The sequence below is a fragment of the Dermacentor albipictus genome, chromosome 3, assembly GCF_038994185.2.
Source record: "Dermacentor albipictus isolate Rhodes 1998 colony chromosome 3, USDA_Dalb.pri_finalv2, whole genome shotgun sequence".
Classification (NCBI taxonomy): domain Eukaryota; kingdom Metazoa; phylum Arthropoda; class Arachnida; order Ixodida; family Ixodidae; genus Dermacentor; species Dermacentor albipictus.
The window spans coordinates 39,339,479-39,357,041 of NC_091823.1; the positions used below are offsets into that span (position 1 = coordinate 39,339,479).

The 17,563-nt window shown below is 47.5% G+C and overlaps 1 protein-coding gene across 1 annotated transcript in view; it reads right to left on the reverse strand.

The window, feature by feature from the left end:
- Positions 1–2,892: 2,892 nt before the first annotated feature.
- Positions 2,893–17,563, reverse strand: part of LOC135902591 (E3 ubiquitin-protein ligase CCNB1IP1-like) — a 30,096-nt gene continuing 15,425 nt past the window's right edge. The window contains exons 6-10 of the mRNA XM_065432779.2: positions 17,041–17,111; positions 15,621–15,798; positions 4,896–4,916; positions 4,595–4,786; positions 2,893–3,127 (exon numbers count right to left, since the gene is read on the reverse strand). Coding sequence (XP_065288851.2) covers positions 3,051–3,127; positions 4,595–4,786; positions 4,896–4,916; positions 15,621–15,798; positions 17,041–17,111 — 539 coding nt within the window. The 3' untranslated portion in view covers positions 2,893–3,050. The remainder of the gene's footprint in view (positions 3,128–4,594; positions 4,787–4,895; positions 4,917–15,620; positions 15,799–17,040; positions 17,112–17,563) is intronic.

Genomic DNA, 17,563 nt, shown 5'->3' on the forward strand with positions numbered 1-17,563 from the left:
TACAAAAAGAAAAAATAAACGGAGTCATTGACCTAGAGCTTCCAGCAGTGTTTTTTTTTTTTTTCGTTTCCAACGAGTTCTTTTTCGAACGCACGCTTGACTACACATCGAGTTAGTTTTATATATATCTGAACTAGCAAACGTGTCACCTTACAGAACACTTCCGGAACAAGGCGTATTGCATTCGATGCTTTCAGCGATACTGGACAAAGGGCCGAATTCACAAAGCTTTTCGTTCGTAAGTGTTCTTTTCCATTGGCCGGACGCGTTAACTAGCAATATGCCCAGCATCAGGCTGGACTGCAATTTTTCTTTCACAAACAATTCTGGCGCAAGAGCTTTTTGTGAATACGGGGCCAAGATTACGCAACGATATACGCAAGCGAATAGCAGTGCATACCGTACTTGTCGCACGACAACAGGCACTTGCACTACTTCTGGACCGAGCAAAGCGATGGTTCGGGCTAGTTGGTAATTGTGAACCGAGTACAGTCGTGGAGCAGTAGGAGAGGAAGCACATAATTCGTTTTAATGCTATTAGCATTCTTTGGGAACTCTTCCCCCACTGTGCGGTATGTCTACATATCGCTATGTATCCGTTTATGTAGCTGTGTCCTGTATAATCACTTTCCCGCCGACATCGGGCTGCTGAGCTGAGGGAACCGGATTCGAAACCAACCGCCAGGGCAAATTGAGTCACTGGGTATGTGCTGCATTTCATAATAATCGTTATATAAACATATCCTCAACAATTACCCGCCGACCATAAGCTAGATCGCTGATAGCATTAAAGTCGCCAATCATCTCAAATGGGTGGATGCACAGCCATTCCTTAAAAGCAACGATTACTCGCGATGTGTTTACCCGAATGTGGGATGTCAAAGTGTAACAAGTATCTCTCCCGTTCAACGTTTAGTCTTATAAGGCAGTTTTATGAGGTGCACGTTTGTTTAGCCGTCGAGGCTTCTGGGAGTGGATTCGGATGCTTCCTTTCGAATTACTCGAGGATGCGCACGCGCCGGGAGGTTGGTTGCGAGCGATAGAATAAAGGGCCCAAATCCACAAAACTCTCTTAACGCTACAATTTTTCGTAAGACCAAATTCTAGCCAATCTAGACGTTGGGAATATTATTAACGAAGTCATCCGGCCGTATCATGGCTCAGAGCACTTACGGAGGAAATACTCTCAGGTGCCGAATTCTCAAAGGTTTTCGTTAGTGCTTTCTTTTTTGCCTTTAGCTGGCCACTGTCGCAAATAATAAGTCCTATAACACTATTGATTGACCTCTCCTCCTAAGAACAGTTCTAGATTAAGAGCTATTTTGTGAATACACGCCCAAGTTATTTATTTTGATCAAGCGGATGTCTCCTAGCGAGTTGTTTTATAACGAAGAAAGTTAAGCACAAGTTCGCTCTCACTTACCTTCATCTGCGGTCAAGAGAGGACTCGGATCGGACTGTAGTCGAGATTGGAATTCTGCTCACCGTCTGCTACTCGGAGGAAATCTGTTTGGTTAGTAACTGGATCGAACCGACACCCGTGACTTTGTTATGACGATTCAAGTGTTCTCGATTCACTAACAAAGCAAATAAAACTATCAAACAAGCAAGCAAACAAACAAAAAAGGAAAATAAACATAATGTCAATATATGTCTGTGGTTGACGTGTACGGCAACATATTTTAGCAATGTATAAGAGAGGCGAATGTGGCGCCGCCGTAGACAACACCGCTCATCTACGTATAGGAACCCAGAAAGGAAGGTTGCTGCTCCCTAAGGCTTTGAACGCCTCCTTCTTCCTCGGCCCAGCAACAGCAGCAGTAGCAGTGGAGGCCAGGTTAGTCCCCCCTCCCCCATGTCTTTTTCGTCGTAGTTCTCCCACCTCGCTAGGGTCAGTGGCCGAGACCCCCTGTGCACGGCTCATCCCCGCGTCCCTACGACAACCGTGATGTGATGGCCGCGCTCGTCCCCACCGTTCGAGTCGTTCGGCAGCTACCGAGAAGCCCGAGAGAGAGTTGCCCCGCCACGACAACTCGGAGCCACGTGCGGCGTGTAAACGGATAAAGGAGCTTAAAGGGTTGTCGAAAGCGTGGATACAAAAATCGTTTACAACAGAGCTACTTGCTAGGCTGCAGCTGCCTCCTCACGGTAGAAAAAGAAGAAAAATACCACACGAGAGAAAAGGAACAGAGAAGCAATAGGAAAACAACAACTTTGTGGAAACCAACTCGGGTATTCTCGCGATTATGTGCCCGCATACTGACGTCCGTAGCGTCATGGCTATGCACAATACATTACAAATATCGTGCCTCTCGCCATGCCCATGTGCTCCCCCATATTCCAAAGACTGCAACAATTACTTCGGGCGTATAGAGTACTTCCACCTTTTGTTAGGCGGCGCTCTTCTCAGTTTGCTATATATAAGCGACGTGTGACTGGCAGTGCGGAAGACGAAGGCGCTGCCGATAAAGAGAAAGAGAGAGAGATTTGTACCTCTAAATCGCCCCCTCTCTCTCTCTCTCTCTCTATATATATATATATATATATATATATATATATATATATATATATATATATATATATATATATATATATATATATATATATATATACTGTGGAGGTTCTCAGACTCTGCTACGTTTATCCATTGGCGTTCTGATTTCTTAGCACACAAAGTAGTGCGTATTTAGCGATAAAAATTAACTAGGCCCGAGCACTGAGACGCCATTGATATCCTTGGCGTAACGGCGTTTTGGCGAGGGAACTTCGAGGCGGCGACACTACTCGCCTTTCGTCTTACCGCCTTTCGTCGCTTACAACACTTCCTCTGTAGGTAAGAATTGCTTTATTTTTTTTCTTTTGTTTTGGATAATTGTAATTTACTAATAATGCTCCACTTAATTTTCTCTTTAATGTCCCTTCAGGATTGCGTATCCTCGTAACTATTAGAAAGAGCACGCACGAGAATCCGCTTGAAGAATTAAAACAATCGCTTAATTGGGAAAGTTTTCGTCGCGTTGAACAAAGTGAGAAGCCACAAGACCAAATCTTCACTGGTGATCGAAGCAGGTTGGCTTGGTTTGTCTCACGGGGCGTGAATTCTGGACCGGCCGAAAGAAGAAGCCACCTGCAAGAAACGGACCGCGGCAAGGCTGAGCAGGTTCGACCGCGATGACATGTCATGACAATGTACGTGGGAATTCCCTTCCAATTGTCAACAAAACGCAAGTGAAGCGGTGGGTATAGCGTGTGCACTTGTAGACGCGAAAGACAACGTAGCATTGTTGCAACTTTACACTTTTTTTAATCCCTACTATCTTCAACGCGGTCTAATTTACTCAGCGGGACTTCACCCAATAGTCTCCTCTAGCTCAGTTATTGTTTCGAAGCGTTAAACACAACTAATAAATCAAAAAGTCAGTAATTAAATGAATTAGCACGCAATCGATCACTGAATTACAGCCGAATGCCTTTACAACGAAATAATCTGTGTAACGAAGGTTTTCGTGCGTTCCAGCCGAATTACTATCTGTCCAACGAAGACCACTAACACAAATCTGCCTGCACAACAAAAGATTATAGGCGTCCCCGAGGGCTGATTTGTTGCTTTACAGACAACGCACGTAGCGCCACCGCCGCTACCTTCCGCAGCCGGCACAGAGCGGCTGTGCGCATAGGAAGCGGGGTGCCTGAATGCCACGTCTAAAGCGCAACTATGCAGGCGGATTCGTACCAAACAGTAGCGTGCACCTCCCGTATCTCCCCTCCCCACTTCCTATATCCAACGTGATGATCTGCTCAGAGCTGACGACATGGTCGAGGCCGGGAGGACGGGATGGAAGCAAAGATCAACGAACGCAACAGTGATGAACGGCCCGCAGAGTAACCAAGGATTTTTGACGGGGCAGACAATAGCGGTGTCAGACGCTCTGCAACTGTACCTTGCGTCACTTCCGAATTTCGCCACCGCGCACGCCGTGAATTTGGCTGCCATAACTTAGCCTGTAGTCGCTGATTCCATCGAACTAATTGTTCAGAAAAAATAGCGACGTCATTCGTTAAGTACCTATTGAATTCATGCTAAATAAAGGAGGAGGAAGAGAGAAAGCAAGGGTAGGGAAGGCAGGGAGGTCAACCAGAACAGCATCCGGTTTGCTACCCTACACTGGGGGTGGGGGAAAGGGGAATAAATAAAGATTTTCTTTACTCAGACGAGCTTAGCCTGTTCTGTAGCAAGCGGTACGATGCGCGATACTCCTGCCGAAGATCCGAAGCACTTCGTTTTAAAGGCGTTTGAGAGCATTATTAAATCTCGCAGGAGAATTCATTCTATAAAAGAAGAGTTTTAGTGAGTGAGTGAGTGAGTGAGTGAGTGAGTGAGTGAGTGAGTGAGTGAGTGAGTGAGTGAGTGAGTGAGTGAGTGAGTGAGTGAGCGAGCGAGCGAGCGAGCGAGCGAGTGAGTGAGTGAGTGAGTGAGTGAGTGAGTGAGTGAGTGAGTGAGTGAGTGAGTCTTTCCACCGAAACACGGACCAGAGTCATCCAACACGGTGGTAGAAAAAGAAAGAAATATATATTGGAGGGACTCTGCACGGACCTTGATCGTCGGCCTCGAATACAGCGTCCAGATGCGTCGGTTCAGGCGGCGGACCGATGGGAGCTGCGGCGGCGGCAGGGGCTGAAGGCACTCGTACACATACCCCCATACCCGCCGCTCCATTCCTCCTCTCGAGCTGGTCGCGCAGGTCCTCGCTGTACTGGCGCAGCTTGGCGTTCTCGCGCTCAGCAACTAAACCACACCCAGCACACGGATGAGGGCAGGAGATGTAGTTTTGTCGCAGAGGAACGGAACAGCCTCGGTGCCGAGGTCCGTGCAAATCTACCGCCACATCACTTACCCTGCAAGTGTTCCTTCAGAGCTGAAGGAGGAAATATGTTGATGCATCGAAACGTAAGCTGATTGGAGAGCTTTAGTGTTGCGCACGTAAGCGAATGTAAAGCGATATGTTCGAACAGGCGCAACAAATAAGGTACGAATAAGATACTGCCGAAAAGCAGTGTATAACACGGATGGGCTCTTTTCTTTAGTATATATAGATAAACATTCATGTGAGGAGGCTGGACATGTTTGCCCGGCTATACGTCTAGCATACTACTCCGGATAATGGGGGTGACACCTGAAACGACGCATTTGTATACATAGCAGACACGCATGCACGCCAAATACGCAAGTGCACACATTATCAAGTACTGCCTAGAGGAAGGCTGAGAGCAGTTTAGTGGCAGAAGACGACGCTGTTCGCTCTGTTGTCACCTCAGCTCTGTAATTTTTGCATAGGTTTTGCTATTCATTAAGTGAGTTATTTATATCCTTGGAAGACGGCCGCATCTTTAAGGAGGTACTGTCCCTATGGGAAGGGTACGGCTGCTCCGGCGCCGGCATCTTTAAAGGGACAGCGCCATCCGAAGGAAGCCAGCGTGGCGGAGGCGGCCATGGCCTCGCAAGGTGTGGAGCTGCCAGACATCAGGGACGATAAGCAGTCCAGTGCGTCATCATCGGTCAGTGGGGACGACACAACTATCGTCGACCCTGTCGAGCAAGTGGCTGATATGGCGGAAGTGGACAGCGACGGCTTCAAGGTGGTGAGTCATCGGAAGCAAAGAACGGTCGGAATCCCATTGGTAGTTTTGCCAACAGAGAAAGGTGTTGATTTGAGAGAGCGGAACCCTATCAGGCTCTTTGAAGCCATTAAGGTACTGCTGGGATCTGCCCCGATTCGCAGCCGCTTCACATCGCAAGGCGCGCTTTATTTAGATATCGCAACGGAAGAGCAAGTTGACATTCTGCTCCGGTGCTCTCAGATTGGGGACATAAAAGTTAATGCCCGGCTGCCCCACTCCTACATGACTAACACATGTGTTATTAGGGGAGTACCAGTGTGGTATTCGGAAAGTGACCTTCTTGACTACTTGAAACCGCAAGGGATTCTGCACGTGAAACGTCTCATGCGCCGGGTGGAGACTCAAGAAAGAGAATGGGCAGCGAAACCTACTAACTCTGTTGTGATAACGTTTGCTCCTAACACCGAGCGCCCCGAAAAAATTGACCTCGGTTTTACCAAGCATGCAGTCAAAGAATTCGTTGAACCTCCTCCCCGATGCTTTAGGTGCCAACGCTTTGGGCATGTAGCTAAAGTTTGCATCAAAGATCAACGTTGCAAACGATGCGGTGGCGCCCACGATTACAAAGCCTGCAAGGCAGATTTTGCTTGCGCTAATTGTGGTGGTGACCATCCAGCGAGTTTTGGTGGCTGCCCCTTCCGTGTAAGCGCCTTACACCGCCGAGTGTCCTTCATTAGTGGTCCCAAACCACAACCTACTGAGAAGCGGATACCTGGAAGTGACGAGTTCTCGGCGTTAGATTCGGAAGTTGAGTTCCCTGCGTTAGAGTTGGACGTTCGTAGCGTGGTAACCAGCAACGTCAGAGAGCGACCTGAGCCTAGCAAGACGGCAAAGTCCTCTGTGGGTGAGTCGGTTGTTCGATCTGCTGCAGCAAAAAGTGTCCAAGTTTCTCAGCGACCAGACTTGACAGCCAGACAGCCGGACAAGTTTCACAGCCAGACTCGACAACATGGAGGACATTCCCTCGCCTCAAAAGAGATGAAGACACCAGCTGAAGTGGCCAAGAGTGGATCCAAGTCCGCAACCTTTGTTGAAGTTGTGAGGAAGTGCGTACAGCAAAATAAGGAGCTCAAAAATCAGGAACTGTCCGACCTTCTGCGAGTTTTGTTTGAAGTCCTGCGTTCATATGTTCAAGTGATACAGACTGGCACCCTGAAGAACTTTCTACAGCTCGTTCTTTCCTTTGAGCCCATGATTACCACCTTCGTAGCGACCTTCACCTTCTAATATGGCTAGTCTTCTTCAACCTCGTGCAACAAAAAATCACCGAAAAGGGCCATTTATTATGCAATGGAACTGCGCTGGGATTATAAGTCGACTAGCAGAACTTAAATTATTTCTGAAAGATACGTGCGTTCCAGTATTAGCACTCTCGGAGGCTGGCCTACCAAGCGGGAGATCTTTAACTGGATATGTCGCCCATAAGAATTGCAGCATAAAGTCATTTCCCGCGGGAAGCGCTGCCCTTTACATACGAAGAGAGATTCCTCATGTGGCTTTGAACGTCACCGATCTTTGCACCGATAGTATTGAGGTAGCGGCTGTGAGGATACGTCTTGGCTTCCGAACTCTTTCTATTGCATCCGTATACGTGTCTCCGCGGAAGAAGGTAGCAATGGACTTGTTTTTGCAGCAGCTTTGTGACCGTTGCCCGGCGCCCCGAATTATCTGCGGGGACTTCAACGCCCATCACTTTCTCTGGGGTGACAGGAACACAGATTCCCACGGACGCAAACTTGTAGAAGTTATCGATAGTTTGGACTTGTGCGTGGCCAATGACGGAAGTCCCACTTTCTTCCGGCCTCCAGCCTCAGCCACATCAATAGACCTAACCTTGCATTCATCTGACGTCCGCGTGAAGTGGTCAACTGCACCTGACCGCATGGGAAGTGATCACTATCCAATTTTTGTGTTTACTGCCGACTTCCATTTGCGCGACTCTAAAATTAGCCATGTTGTTAATTGGGACAAATACAGGGAGCAACTTGCATGTGTTTCTGGTGATGTGATTGACAAAATGATTTCTGGTAAGATGGCTGCTACCACAGCGGTCAAGTTGCCTACTCATTTTCCGACTCCGGATTTAAAACTCAGGAACCTTTGCGCAGCGCGCAGAAGGGCGGAGCGACAACTGATGCGGAAGAAGGACGACAGATCCTTGAAGACGACCTTCAATAGGCTTAACTCTGCCATTCGACGCCATACGAACAAGCTCTGTAGGTCGCAGTGGGCGTCCTTCTGCGCTAGCTTGACGGTTTTCTCACCGATGACGAGGATTTGGCGAGTCATTGGCAGTCTTGCTGGTGATTCTCGTCCTAGTAAACCTTTTGAAGCGCTTGCACTGCGCAAGCAGAAACCTCTCGTGTGCTTGGCAGAGGAATTTGCAGATGCATTTGTAAGTGCAAGTTCAGGAATTCCTCCCTGCACTCCACCTGCAACATCTACGTCTGTGATGGACGCCCCGTTTACACTTCGAGAGCTACAGACAGCACTCAGCGGCCTGCGGCGTCGATGTGCACCAGGTCCTGACGGCATCACCAACCAGATGATGCAGAACCTACCTTTGGAACACCGAAAGATGCTTCTAAGCTATCTCAATCGAGTGTGGGAGACTGGCGACGTTCCTCCTTCATGGAAAGTGGCTCGCGTTGTCCCAGTGCTGAAGCCCGGCAAAGAAATGACAGACTTGGCCTCGTATCGTCCTGTATCACTGACGTCGTGCGTGGCTAAGCTTATGGAGAAGCTGGCAAGTAAGCGTTTATCTTGGTGGCTCGAAGATAGAAGGGCTCTGCCAACATGCATGACTGGATTCCGAACAGGTTTAAGCGCGCAAGACAGCGTCTTGGACTTGATAAGCCATATTGAACATCATAGAGCTTTCGGCCTTTCAACACTAGTTATTTTCCTAGACGTATCAAAGGCTTATGATACCATCCTTCAGAGCTCAATACTAATAGTTTGCAGGCCATGGGCGTACAGGGTTATCTTCTGCGCTTCATTCACTCATTTATCAGTGATCGGAAAATTCAAGTGCGGTTAGGAAGTACCACAAGCACCGAAAGGGTGGTATCGCGAGGTGTACCTCAAGGAAGTGTTCTTTCCCCAACGCTCTTTAACGTTGCAATGGCTGGTCTTCCCGCTGAAGTGCAAAAACATTGCAGGCATGTCCATATGTCGATATACGCGGACGACATCTGTCTTTGGTTAACCGGATATCAACACAAGCGTTTAGCTCTGATAGCTCGACAGGCATTACTTTCAGTTCAAAATTACCTTCAAGGTGTGGGGTTGACTCTCTCGGTGGAAAAATCTGGCTTCATAATGTTTCCAGGTAGAGGAAGAAGGTATGCGCGGCTGAAGATAGACCTTAATCAATCTTGTCTTCGACAATTTAAACACAAGCGCTTTTTGGGCGTCATTATCGACTACCGCCTACAGTGGCGACGAGCTGTGGACTCGGTTGTGACATCGATATCTTCGCGTCTCAATGTAATCCGTAGAGTTGCAAGTGAGCAATGGGGAAATCACCCTTCTTCAATGATCAGGTTGCACGATGCACTAGTGACGAGTCGAATAATGTATCAGCTCCCTTTAATTTCCCCATCGATATCACAGCTGGAACGACTTGAGGTTCTGCACAGAAAGGGCCTAAGAAGGGCTCTTGGCGTTCCGCAGACTGCTCCTAACAATGCAGTACTTTATGAATCTCTATCGAGACCTCTTAGCTTAGTCGCTTCACAAAGGTTATTGATGCAAATTGGCCGCCTCAAACAGACGGCAGCTGGCCGAGCCCTTCTACAGCGCCTTCGAAAGAGATCCGAGTCCCGAGCGTACTTGGCCCTTAATACTCTTGGTTACCTGGGTCTTGACGCTAGAGGTCGAATTAAGAGGTCGAAACCACCTTGGTCTTTCGCGAGCCTCGATAGTTCGTTGGCAGTTCCTCACGTTCGTGCTAAGCGGAGTTCTCCTTTGGCAGCAACGCGTTCGCTCGTACTGGAACATCTTGAAACGGAATATGCACGTCATCTTCAAATTTTTACTGATGGCTCTGTGGACAAGGTAAGAGGATCTAGTGCAGCTGCTTTTCACATTCCCTCTTTGAACTTTGATTGGTCCGTTCGCTTCACTGCAGTCGTGTCCTCCACAACGGCCGAAAGCGTTGCCATTGAGGCAGCTCTCAAAAAGCTACGGTTTTGTACGCCTCAACCTGTGGTCATTCTTACAGATTCGAAATCCGCCCTTCAAAGGTTAGAGCACGGATTCCCTACTGATGCCTTATCTCTAAGCTCCCTACGTTCGGTGCAAAATCTCAGTGTCAAAGGCTTCTCCATACGATTCCAATGGGTGCCATCACACATAGGTATCATAGGCAACGAGATGGCGGACAGCCTCGCCCATAGAGCGCTGTCTGCGAATCCTTCGAGAAAAGTGCCTCAAGAAGACGGGAGACTCTTCAGAGAAGCGGTGTCATGCCACTTCAGTTCTTTGTGGAGCTCACCTCACAAGCCATGTGTGATCAAGGGTCTCCAAAGAAACCAAGCAACCTTACTGCTCCGCATTCGCACGGGCTCTGCTCGTACCCCTGCGTGGATGTTTAAGACTGGCCTGGCGTTATCACCATTATGTTCAACGTGTGGTGTGTGTGGTGACATAGAACATTACCTAATGTGCTGTACTGTGTATAACGCGGAAAGGAGGGTGTTATTCGGGTCTCTCAAGAACACAGGACTTCCTCACAGTTCGCTTCAGGACATAGTTTTCCCGCGCGGGAACCGGCTGTGTAGGAAGGAGGTCTCTCGCCTTCTGTTAAATTACCTACAGGACACGGATTTGGCTTCAACATGGTGAACTGAGGAGTGAACATTTGTAATTGGGAGGTCTGTGTCGGATTACGTGATTTAATTATTTTAAGTGTCGCTACGGTGGAGCAATTGCCGGCAGCAACTGCAAGGCTAATCCCACCAGTAGCCTACAACAACTCAACTCAACAACTCAACTCAGTTTAGTGGCACGCACATCACTACATGCAGTGATCCGAGGTACTTGATGCAGCTCAAAGGAGCTGTCACAAAAACTTAAACCAGATTTTAGAGTAGCCCTAAAGCTGCATAGCGCGTGCTGACACCTGGAAAATCAGTATAAAGAGTGTATAGAGTAATGCATATACTAACGCTACTGCATGAGCGTGCTGCACCGAGCTTGTTTGTGTGTATTGAAGGGAATCAAACAGCGCTAAAGACGGGACCGTACAGTTTATAAGCGGCAGAGACAGCACTACTAACTCTTTCTAATACTACTGCACTGTGAACTTCAGTGTGAACGCTGCCAAGTGTCTGAGACTCTACAACATTTGTTGTGCGACTGCCCTCTCTACGCATCACAGCAGAAGACGCTGGCTTCGACGCTAGCAGGCATTGTCAGGCGAACATTGTCTGACAGTATTATTTCGCTCGCAATGCGTGACAGTGCAGTACAACAATATATACAAGTGCTGCTCTGCCTACTTGAAGATCACAGGACAAGACGCAAGGCTTTAAGCAAACCACTACTGTGTTAGTGTATACATGTATATGCATCCCTTTTTCCTATCCGCATTGTCATCTATCAACACTCTTCCTTTTCCCCTTTCCTTTTCTCCCTGTGTAGAGTAGCAGGCCAGAGCATGCTAGCTCAGGCCGACCACTCTGTCTTTCTAATAAATTATCTCTCTGTCTACTGCACAAACGTAGCACTACTACTACTGTGAAATACTGTGTACTCTGTGCTGTGCTACTACACAGCGTTAATACTGTATATCACATACTGTACTGCTATAATAAGTAAGCATAACCTAATGAAAGGAAGATTAACTTTCATTCACTCAGGAATTCGATACTTGCGTGACGTGCTCAGAGTAAATGTGATCAAACGTCCCGCGTAGCACCACGTTCGCAGACGTACCAATTACAATTCAGAATATGATATTTTCTTCAGCATCGTTAAGCGTCGTTAATTCATAATTTTAAGACATGAAAGTTAAAGGCCCTCTTAAAGTACCTTTTAGTACTTGCATATAAAAATGAGCAGAAAAGAAAAGAAAACTACGCTGGTTGTACGGCTCATTTAAAGAAACACGATGTTCCCTGCAACACCAGGGGGGTATTCTGCAAGCGTCCTCCTAGTGGACGTGTCTATTTCGCCGGCTGCTGAAGTTCTGATTGGCTGGGCTGGGGTATGCGCCCCCAGCCAGTAGGCGCTGCAGCAGCAGGCGAAATGGACATGTCTACTAAGTGGATGCTTACAGAATGCCTTCTCCACCTACCTACCTCCCCCCTCCACCCCCACCCCGCCCAACCCAGAAAGCCAGAGCATTTGCACATATAACACACCCGCGCGCTTAACTGCCGAATGACAATGTTGCACTCTACGCAGGCTACCAAGGTTAATAAATGTCTTATTAAATTGTCAATTAAATTGATATTCTGGCTTGCTCTTCTGGTATTCTTGCTTTCTTCTCTGGTATGTGAGTTGCATGCTATTATTTAACGTTGAGCAGTGTATTGAGATGTATTTTTCTCTTTTCGAGCGAATAACTGTCTGTGGCTCTTTCTCCGGTATTTGTGGTTGGTGGCTGACGGTCGTAGGTCGCTGGCCAAAAGAAAAAAAAAGGGGGGGGGGGACTCAAAATGTACTTTATTCCCATTGATTGGCCCTCTGCTGCCTCCACGGACGCCGGCTTGACGCCTGGCAACGCTCAGGCGACCAAGGCAGGATTTGCCGTCGTTAAATCTTGCACTGACGCGGTCCCTATATGACGAACTGAACATGCGCGACAGTCATTTTTGAGCGCAGACGACGACTTGTTCATGTTCACCAAATTGAATATAGCTGCTCACACAAACATGCTCTTCGAAAAATGGCGTATATTGTCACTGCTTTCTTACGCGATGCAGGGTATGTGCGCTTTGACGTTAAGACTTCCGTCAACGCTCTTGCTGAAAACGGCGCACTAAGCGTTGTCGGTAATGTCGGCGCTCTCGTCCACAGCCATCTAAAGCGCGACAAACCTGCAGCACAAGTTGTTGCGACCTCTCTCAATGTCCGCGCTGATTTCATCAACAGGTTCAGCAACAGTGTTTGCGAAGGGCCGCTCTTCTCACAAGTTACTTTCATGCTAAGACAAACAGCGTCTTCTGGCGGGCACATCTTTATGAAGACACTGCCCGTAAACGGTTCGGAAGACTTAGCAGCTGCGAAATGTCAAAGCTTGCTCTATCTCACTGGCCTTCAATGGCTGACCTCAAGCCCTGCCGAGCCCTGTACTCAGCGGGACTACGCAGGCCACACCCGGGAGCTGCGCGAACCACGCGGGCCGCGTGCCTCGGGTGCATGGTCGCAAACGTGAGTGTTTCATGCCCCTGAGCTAGATGTCCTGGCACTGCTTCTACAGTCAAAAAATCTGAGCGGCTGTTTTCGAGCGAATTTTATTTATTTATTTATTTATTTATTTATTTATTTATTTATTTATTTATTTATTTATTTATTTATTTATTTATTTATTTATTTATTTATTTATTTATTTATTTATTTAAATTACCTGCAGCGTCTTATGAAAGGCATTATTGCAGGACCGTATAGAACGAATCATAAATCACAAGATACTAAGTCATTAGATACAAAGAGGATTACTTGTGCCACTTTTGTTGGCATCAAAAGGAAAAAGAAGGAGTTTCCTAGTCAGAGAGTGAGTGGCACGCATGCGGGGTAAAAGTGCTGTCTTGTATGGCTCTTGCATAGCGTAGAACTGCATTAAGTAAATTTTTGTTGTACTCAAGCGTACGTGCTGTCCCCGTCTAATTTTGTGCTGGCGACATTAGTCAAGAATCCAGCAACCATCTAGCTAGTCTTCCATCATTATTTGATATAGTAAATGCAAGTGTCTGGTAGTAAAAGCGACATTAATCAAGAATCCAGCAACCATCTAGCTAGTCTAACGTGATTATTTGCTACAGTAAAAGCAAGTGTCTGGTAGCAAAAGCGCTGTGAGTAAGATACTGCGGATGGCGACACGAATCATTGCTTGTGCACTGTTTAGGATCTTGCTTTGATACTGTGGGTGCATGTATAATACATTGTTTTGGATGACCAAATCTTATTTGTGAGTCGGCGCTTGTCCAGTAACCGTCTTCGTCTTTGTGACTTGTCGTTTTGCGTTTCCGTTACAAAATGCCATCACTTGCTGTACTTTCTGGTGATTTCCCTTTACGCGACCGGCTGTCAGGTGTTTGTTTCTTAAGGTGTTCTTCTCCCCGAGTAGCACGCCGAACGAAGGAATGTATAAGTGAGTTTTAAAGGGACGCGCTATAGTCGATGGTACGAGATGAAATTTGTCTGCCTGGGAATTATTCATGTGAACCAAATAGAAGTGCAGCAATTCTTATGCCCTGCACGCCAATGAAATGCGGCCCGCAATCGAGCTTGAGATGCTGTGCTGAGAGCATAAACTTTCAATAATTGAATTCTTGAGCTTTAACGAGCCAAAACTTCAATGTATTCATGAGGTGAGATGTAGTGGGGAACACCGGATTAATTTTGACCATCTGGGGTTCTTTAACGTGCGCATAAATCGAAGTATTCAAGCGTTTTTGCATTTTACCCCCATCGAAATGCAGTTGCCATGGCCGGCAATTGAACCCGCCGCCTCGTGCTTAGCACGGAAACGTCATAGCCACCAAGCCACTGCGGTGGGTTTGCAGCAGAAAGCGAGACATACCTTCAGCGGCCTGGTGGGCGGTTTGAGCGTAAATCGGAAGTTTCTCGAACGGCAAGACCATGGACTAGCACTCGCACATGCTCGAAAGTATCTATTCTTATCCCTAACAAATGACAGAGACCGGCAGGAAAGCGCCGTTCAAGCCACGTGACACATCCCTGACTTTCGCAGAAGCACCGTGTAAGTGCAGGCAACGTTGCAAAAACGAAACAAAAATAGGGCGCACGTTTCTGTACAATCGCCGACAAGCAACCGCCGAAGCCCTCAGTCCTGCCACAAGCCCTGTCACAAGACCGTATACAACAAAGCCCTTTATTTTCTAACCGGTTTACGGTGACCCTTTTGCACTACAACAGATTCGCACTGTCGGCTTGTAGTTCGCACTATTTTGAAATTCTTGCAGGGCTACACACGAGTCAGGCTTATGGCTTTTCACCGGCGCTTCAAATGCTGCTCAGAATTCGATGCAGAGTATAATGCAAGCACCAGAAGCTGAGGGGTTGAGCGAGGAAGGTGCGCGGAGGAGGATGGTAAGTTGACGATGTTTAACCTTGTCGGCGAAAACATGTATAGAGGGGCTTTAGTCCTTGTGGCCTTCCGTTTTCACTGCTCCTGTAGTTTGACGAGCTCACTTCATCGGCACCCTACAAAGGGTGTCTGTCCTCCGTGCGTGGACGTCACGAGAGTAAATGCTATAACGCTGAAAGGAGGTGCGCCATTTCATTCGTCACATTCGCTAGACTGGCATAGCGCAATCAGCGCGTTCAGACGGTGATACATCCGAAGGTGGTCTATATGACCCTGTTTCACCAGCAGTACGTGCCCAGCAGAACCGCATTACTTGTCAGTTCCCAGAACTCCATTTTGGTTTTCCATCAACAGCAAGCCCTCGTCGCACTGTCCGCTGGTCACTCGCGTCGGTAATAGTTCGTTTCACTAATGAGGGAATTTGGGCGGGTGGTAGAGTTGCATAGTGACGGATAAACAGCGCAAATAATGACTTTGACTTACAGATCAGCATGCAATAAAACAAAAAAAAATCATATTGTTCATCCCGAAGCAGGTAATAAACGTTGGCGAAGTCAGAGAAAATAAAAAAAGAAACCTTGTTACGTCCATTTATTTCCCAAGTCCACAACTTCCTGAGCGCTGTTCATCCGTCAGCACACAATAATTCATAACTACGCACCCCTGCACTCCCGGGTGGTCCTCTCGACGGCCTGCTCCAGTTGTGCTGCCCTCTGGCGGCTGCGCTCGAGAGAGGTCTCCAGGCAGGAGCCCTGCTGGGCCATCTGGTACGACCAGAAGGCCAGGGCACGCGAGCACGCGTCCATGATGATCTCCGGGCTGTAGCCAGCCAGCACCATCTTCAGACGCACGAGAAGCAGGTACACCACAATCCCCCAAGAGCAGGTTACTATGCATACAGACCTTGTCGAGAGAAACAAAGCCACTGGGCGCATGACAGCAGCTGCTTTCGAGACTCGTCTATAGTTGACCTTCCGTTTATTCACACCGTTCGAATTTTTGAACCAGAAATAACAGCGGTGCAAGCAAAGTGAACAATAACGATGAAGATCTTCGTTATCGTTGTCGACGTTGCTTGCGCCGCGATTTTCTGGTAGAAACATGCACAATCTAGACCACTTAAGGTCCGGAGAGGAAGGCTAACTATACCTTCCTTAACCTGGAGATGTTTATAACGCCACTTATAATTCCATAGGTCAGCAGTCATAGTAGAATTTCGGCAGCATTTGGGCTGTAAGAAGCACTCATGCAGTCCCAGTTGCATCGTTTCTATGGACAAAAGAGACAGAAAAAGAGAGAGAAGAAATGGGAAAGAAAGGGAGGTTAAACAGATGGGAAGAGCCGGTTTGCCACCCTACACTGGGGAGAGAGGGGAGGGGGAGGTAAAGTGACAGGAAAGTAAAAAGAGAGAAGAATAAAGGGAGTGCAGATACACAATCAAAATCGGTTATTGTCACCGCTTCTATTGGCAGAGGCTGTATTTGAATTACAGAATAAAAAACACAGAAATAAAGTATACGCACAGGATAAAGCAAAGGTGATTTAGCCACATCGTAGTGCAGTATTAGTACCTAATGCGGCCTCGAAGTGAAACAAATATTCCTTTCCACTTGTGCTGACAGGTAGAGGCACAAATATTAGGAAAGGGTGGTCGTTTAGCATAGACAGCTTCGCGGTTGCGTCGACTGATATGAACAGTCGTTGTCCTTACGGCGTATTTCAGCGCTTGGGTTCGGTGTTTCTTAAGAAGTTACACTCGTAGCAATTGACTTAACCAATCAATCACATAAAGCGAATCAACGCCCAGCCATTGCAGATACTGCAGTGATTAGCTTGCAAAACACTGAAAGGCGGAGTCTAGACACCATTGACAGACCATTTTTCTTTAACTCTTCTAAACACATGCGATGACCAGTGTTTATGCATTTCTGTGTCCTAAAGGTGAGTGTATGGGCAGCAGCCGAACTACGACGTTTCCTGAAGTAAAAATAATTCCTCAAGGAACGATTTCCTTTTGAAAGGATGATTGCATTAGCTCGCTACTTCTGATCTTCCTGTCGACGATGCACTGTTGTGCTCACCGTTCGGAAGTGCTCAGGAGGGTCGACATCCACGCGCACCAAGTCAAACTTTCCCGGCAGTTGAACGCCGCCTGGTGGAGTTGTAGAAATGGGCCGCATAGCGAGTATGTATATGAATGAATTAACACAGTAAAAGAGTTCATAAATGTCCTGACAGAATTGAAACCAATAGTATATCCCCGTTATTTCTCAGCCTTTCTTCATCGGAAGCGAGAAACCATGACAACGGATGGTATACCTCTTGGAAACTGCATTGCGCGCAAGGACGTGCTTATTTCGGGCTCGGAATATTCAAACTGATCGACTATGCCACAGCAACGATCGCAGCTGTTAAAACAAAGCCAGAAAATTAACTGGGAGGAAGCCCGCTAAAACACGATTATTTTGATTTCCATCAACGCTCGGTACGCACACATCACCTTCTGCCTTGGGTTCGTCTTACGAAGTACGCCAGCGTGCGCCTATAGTGCTGCATGCAGGCGACACAGCGTCGGCGTCGTCTGCTCCTCTCTAATCACGTCAA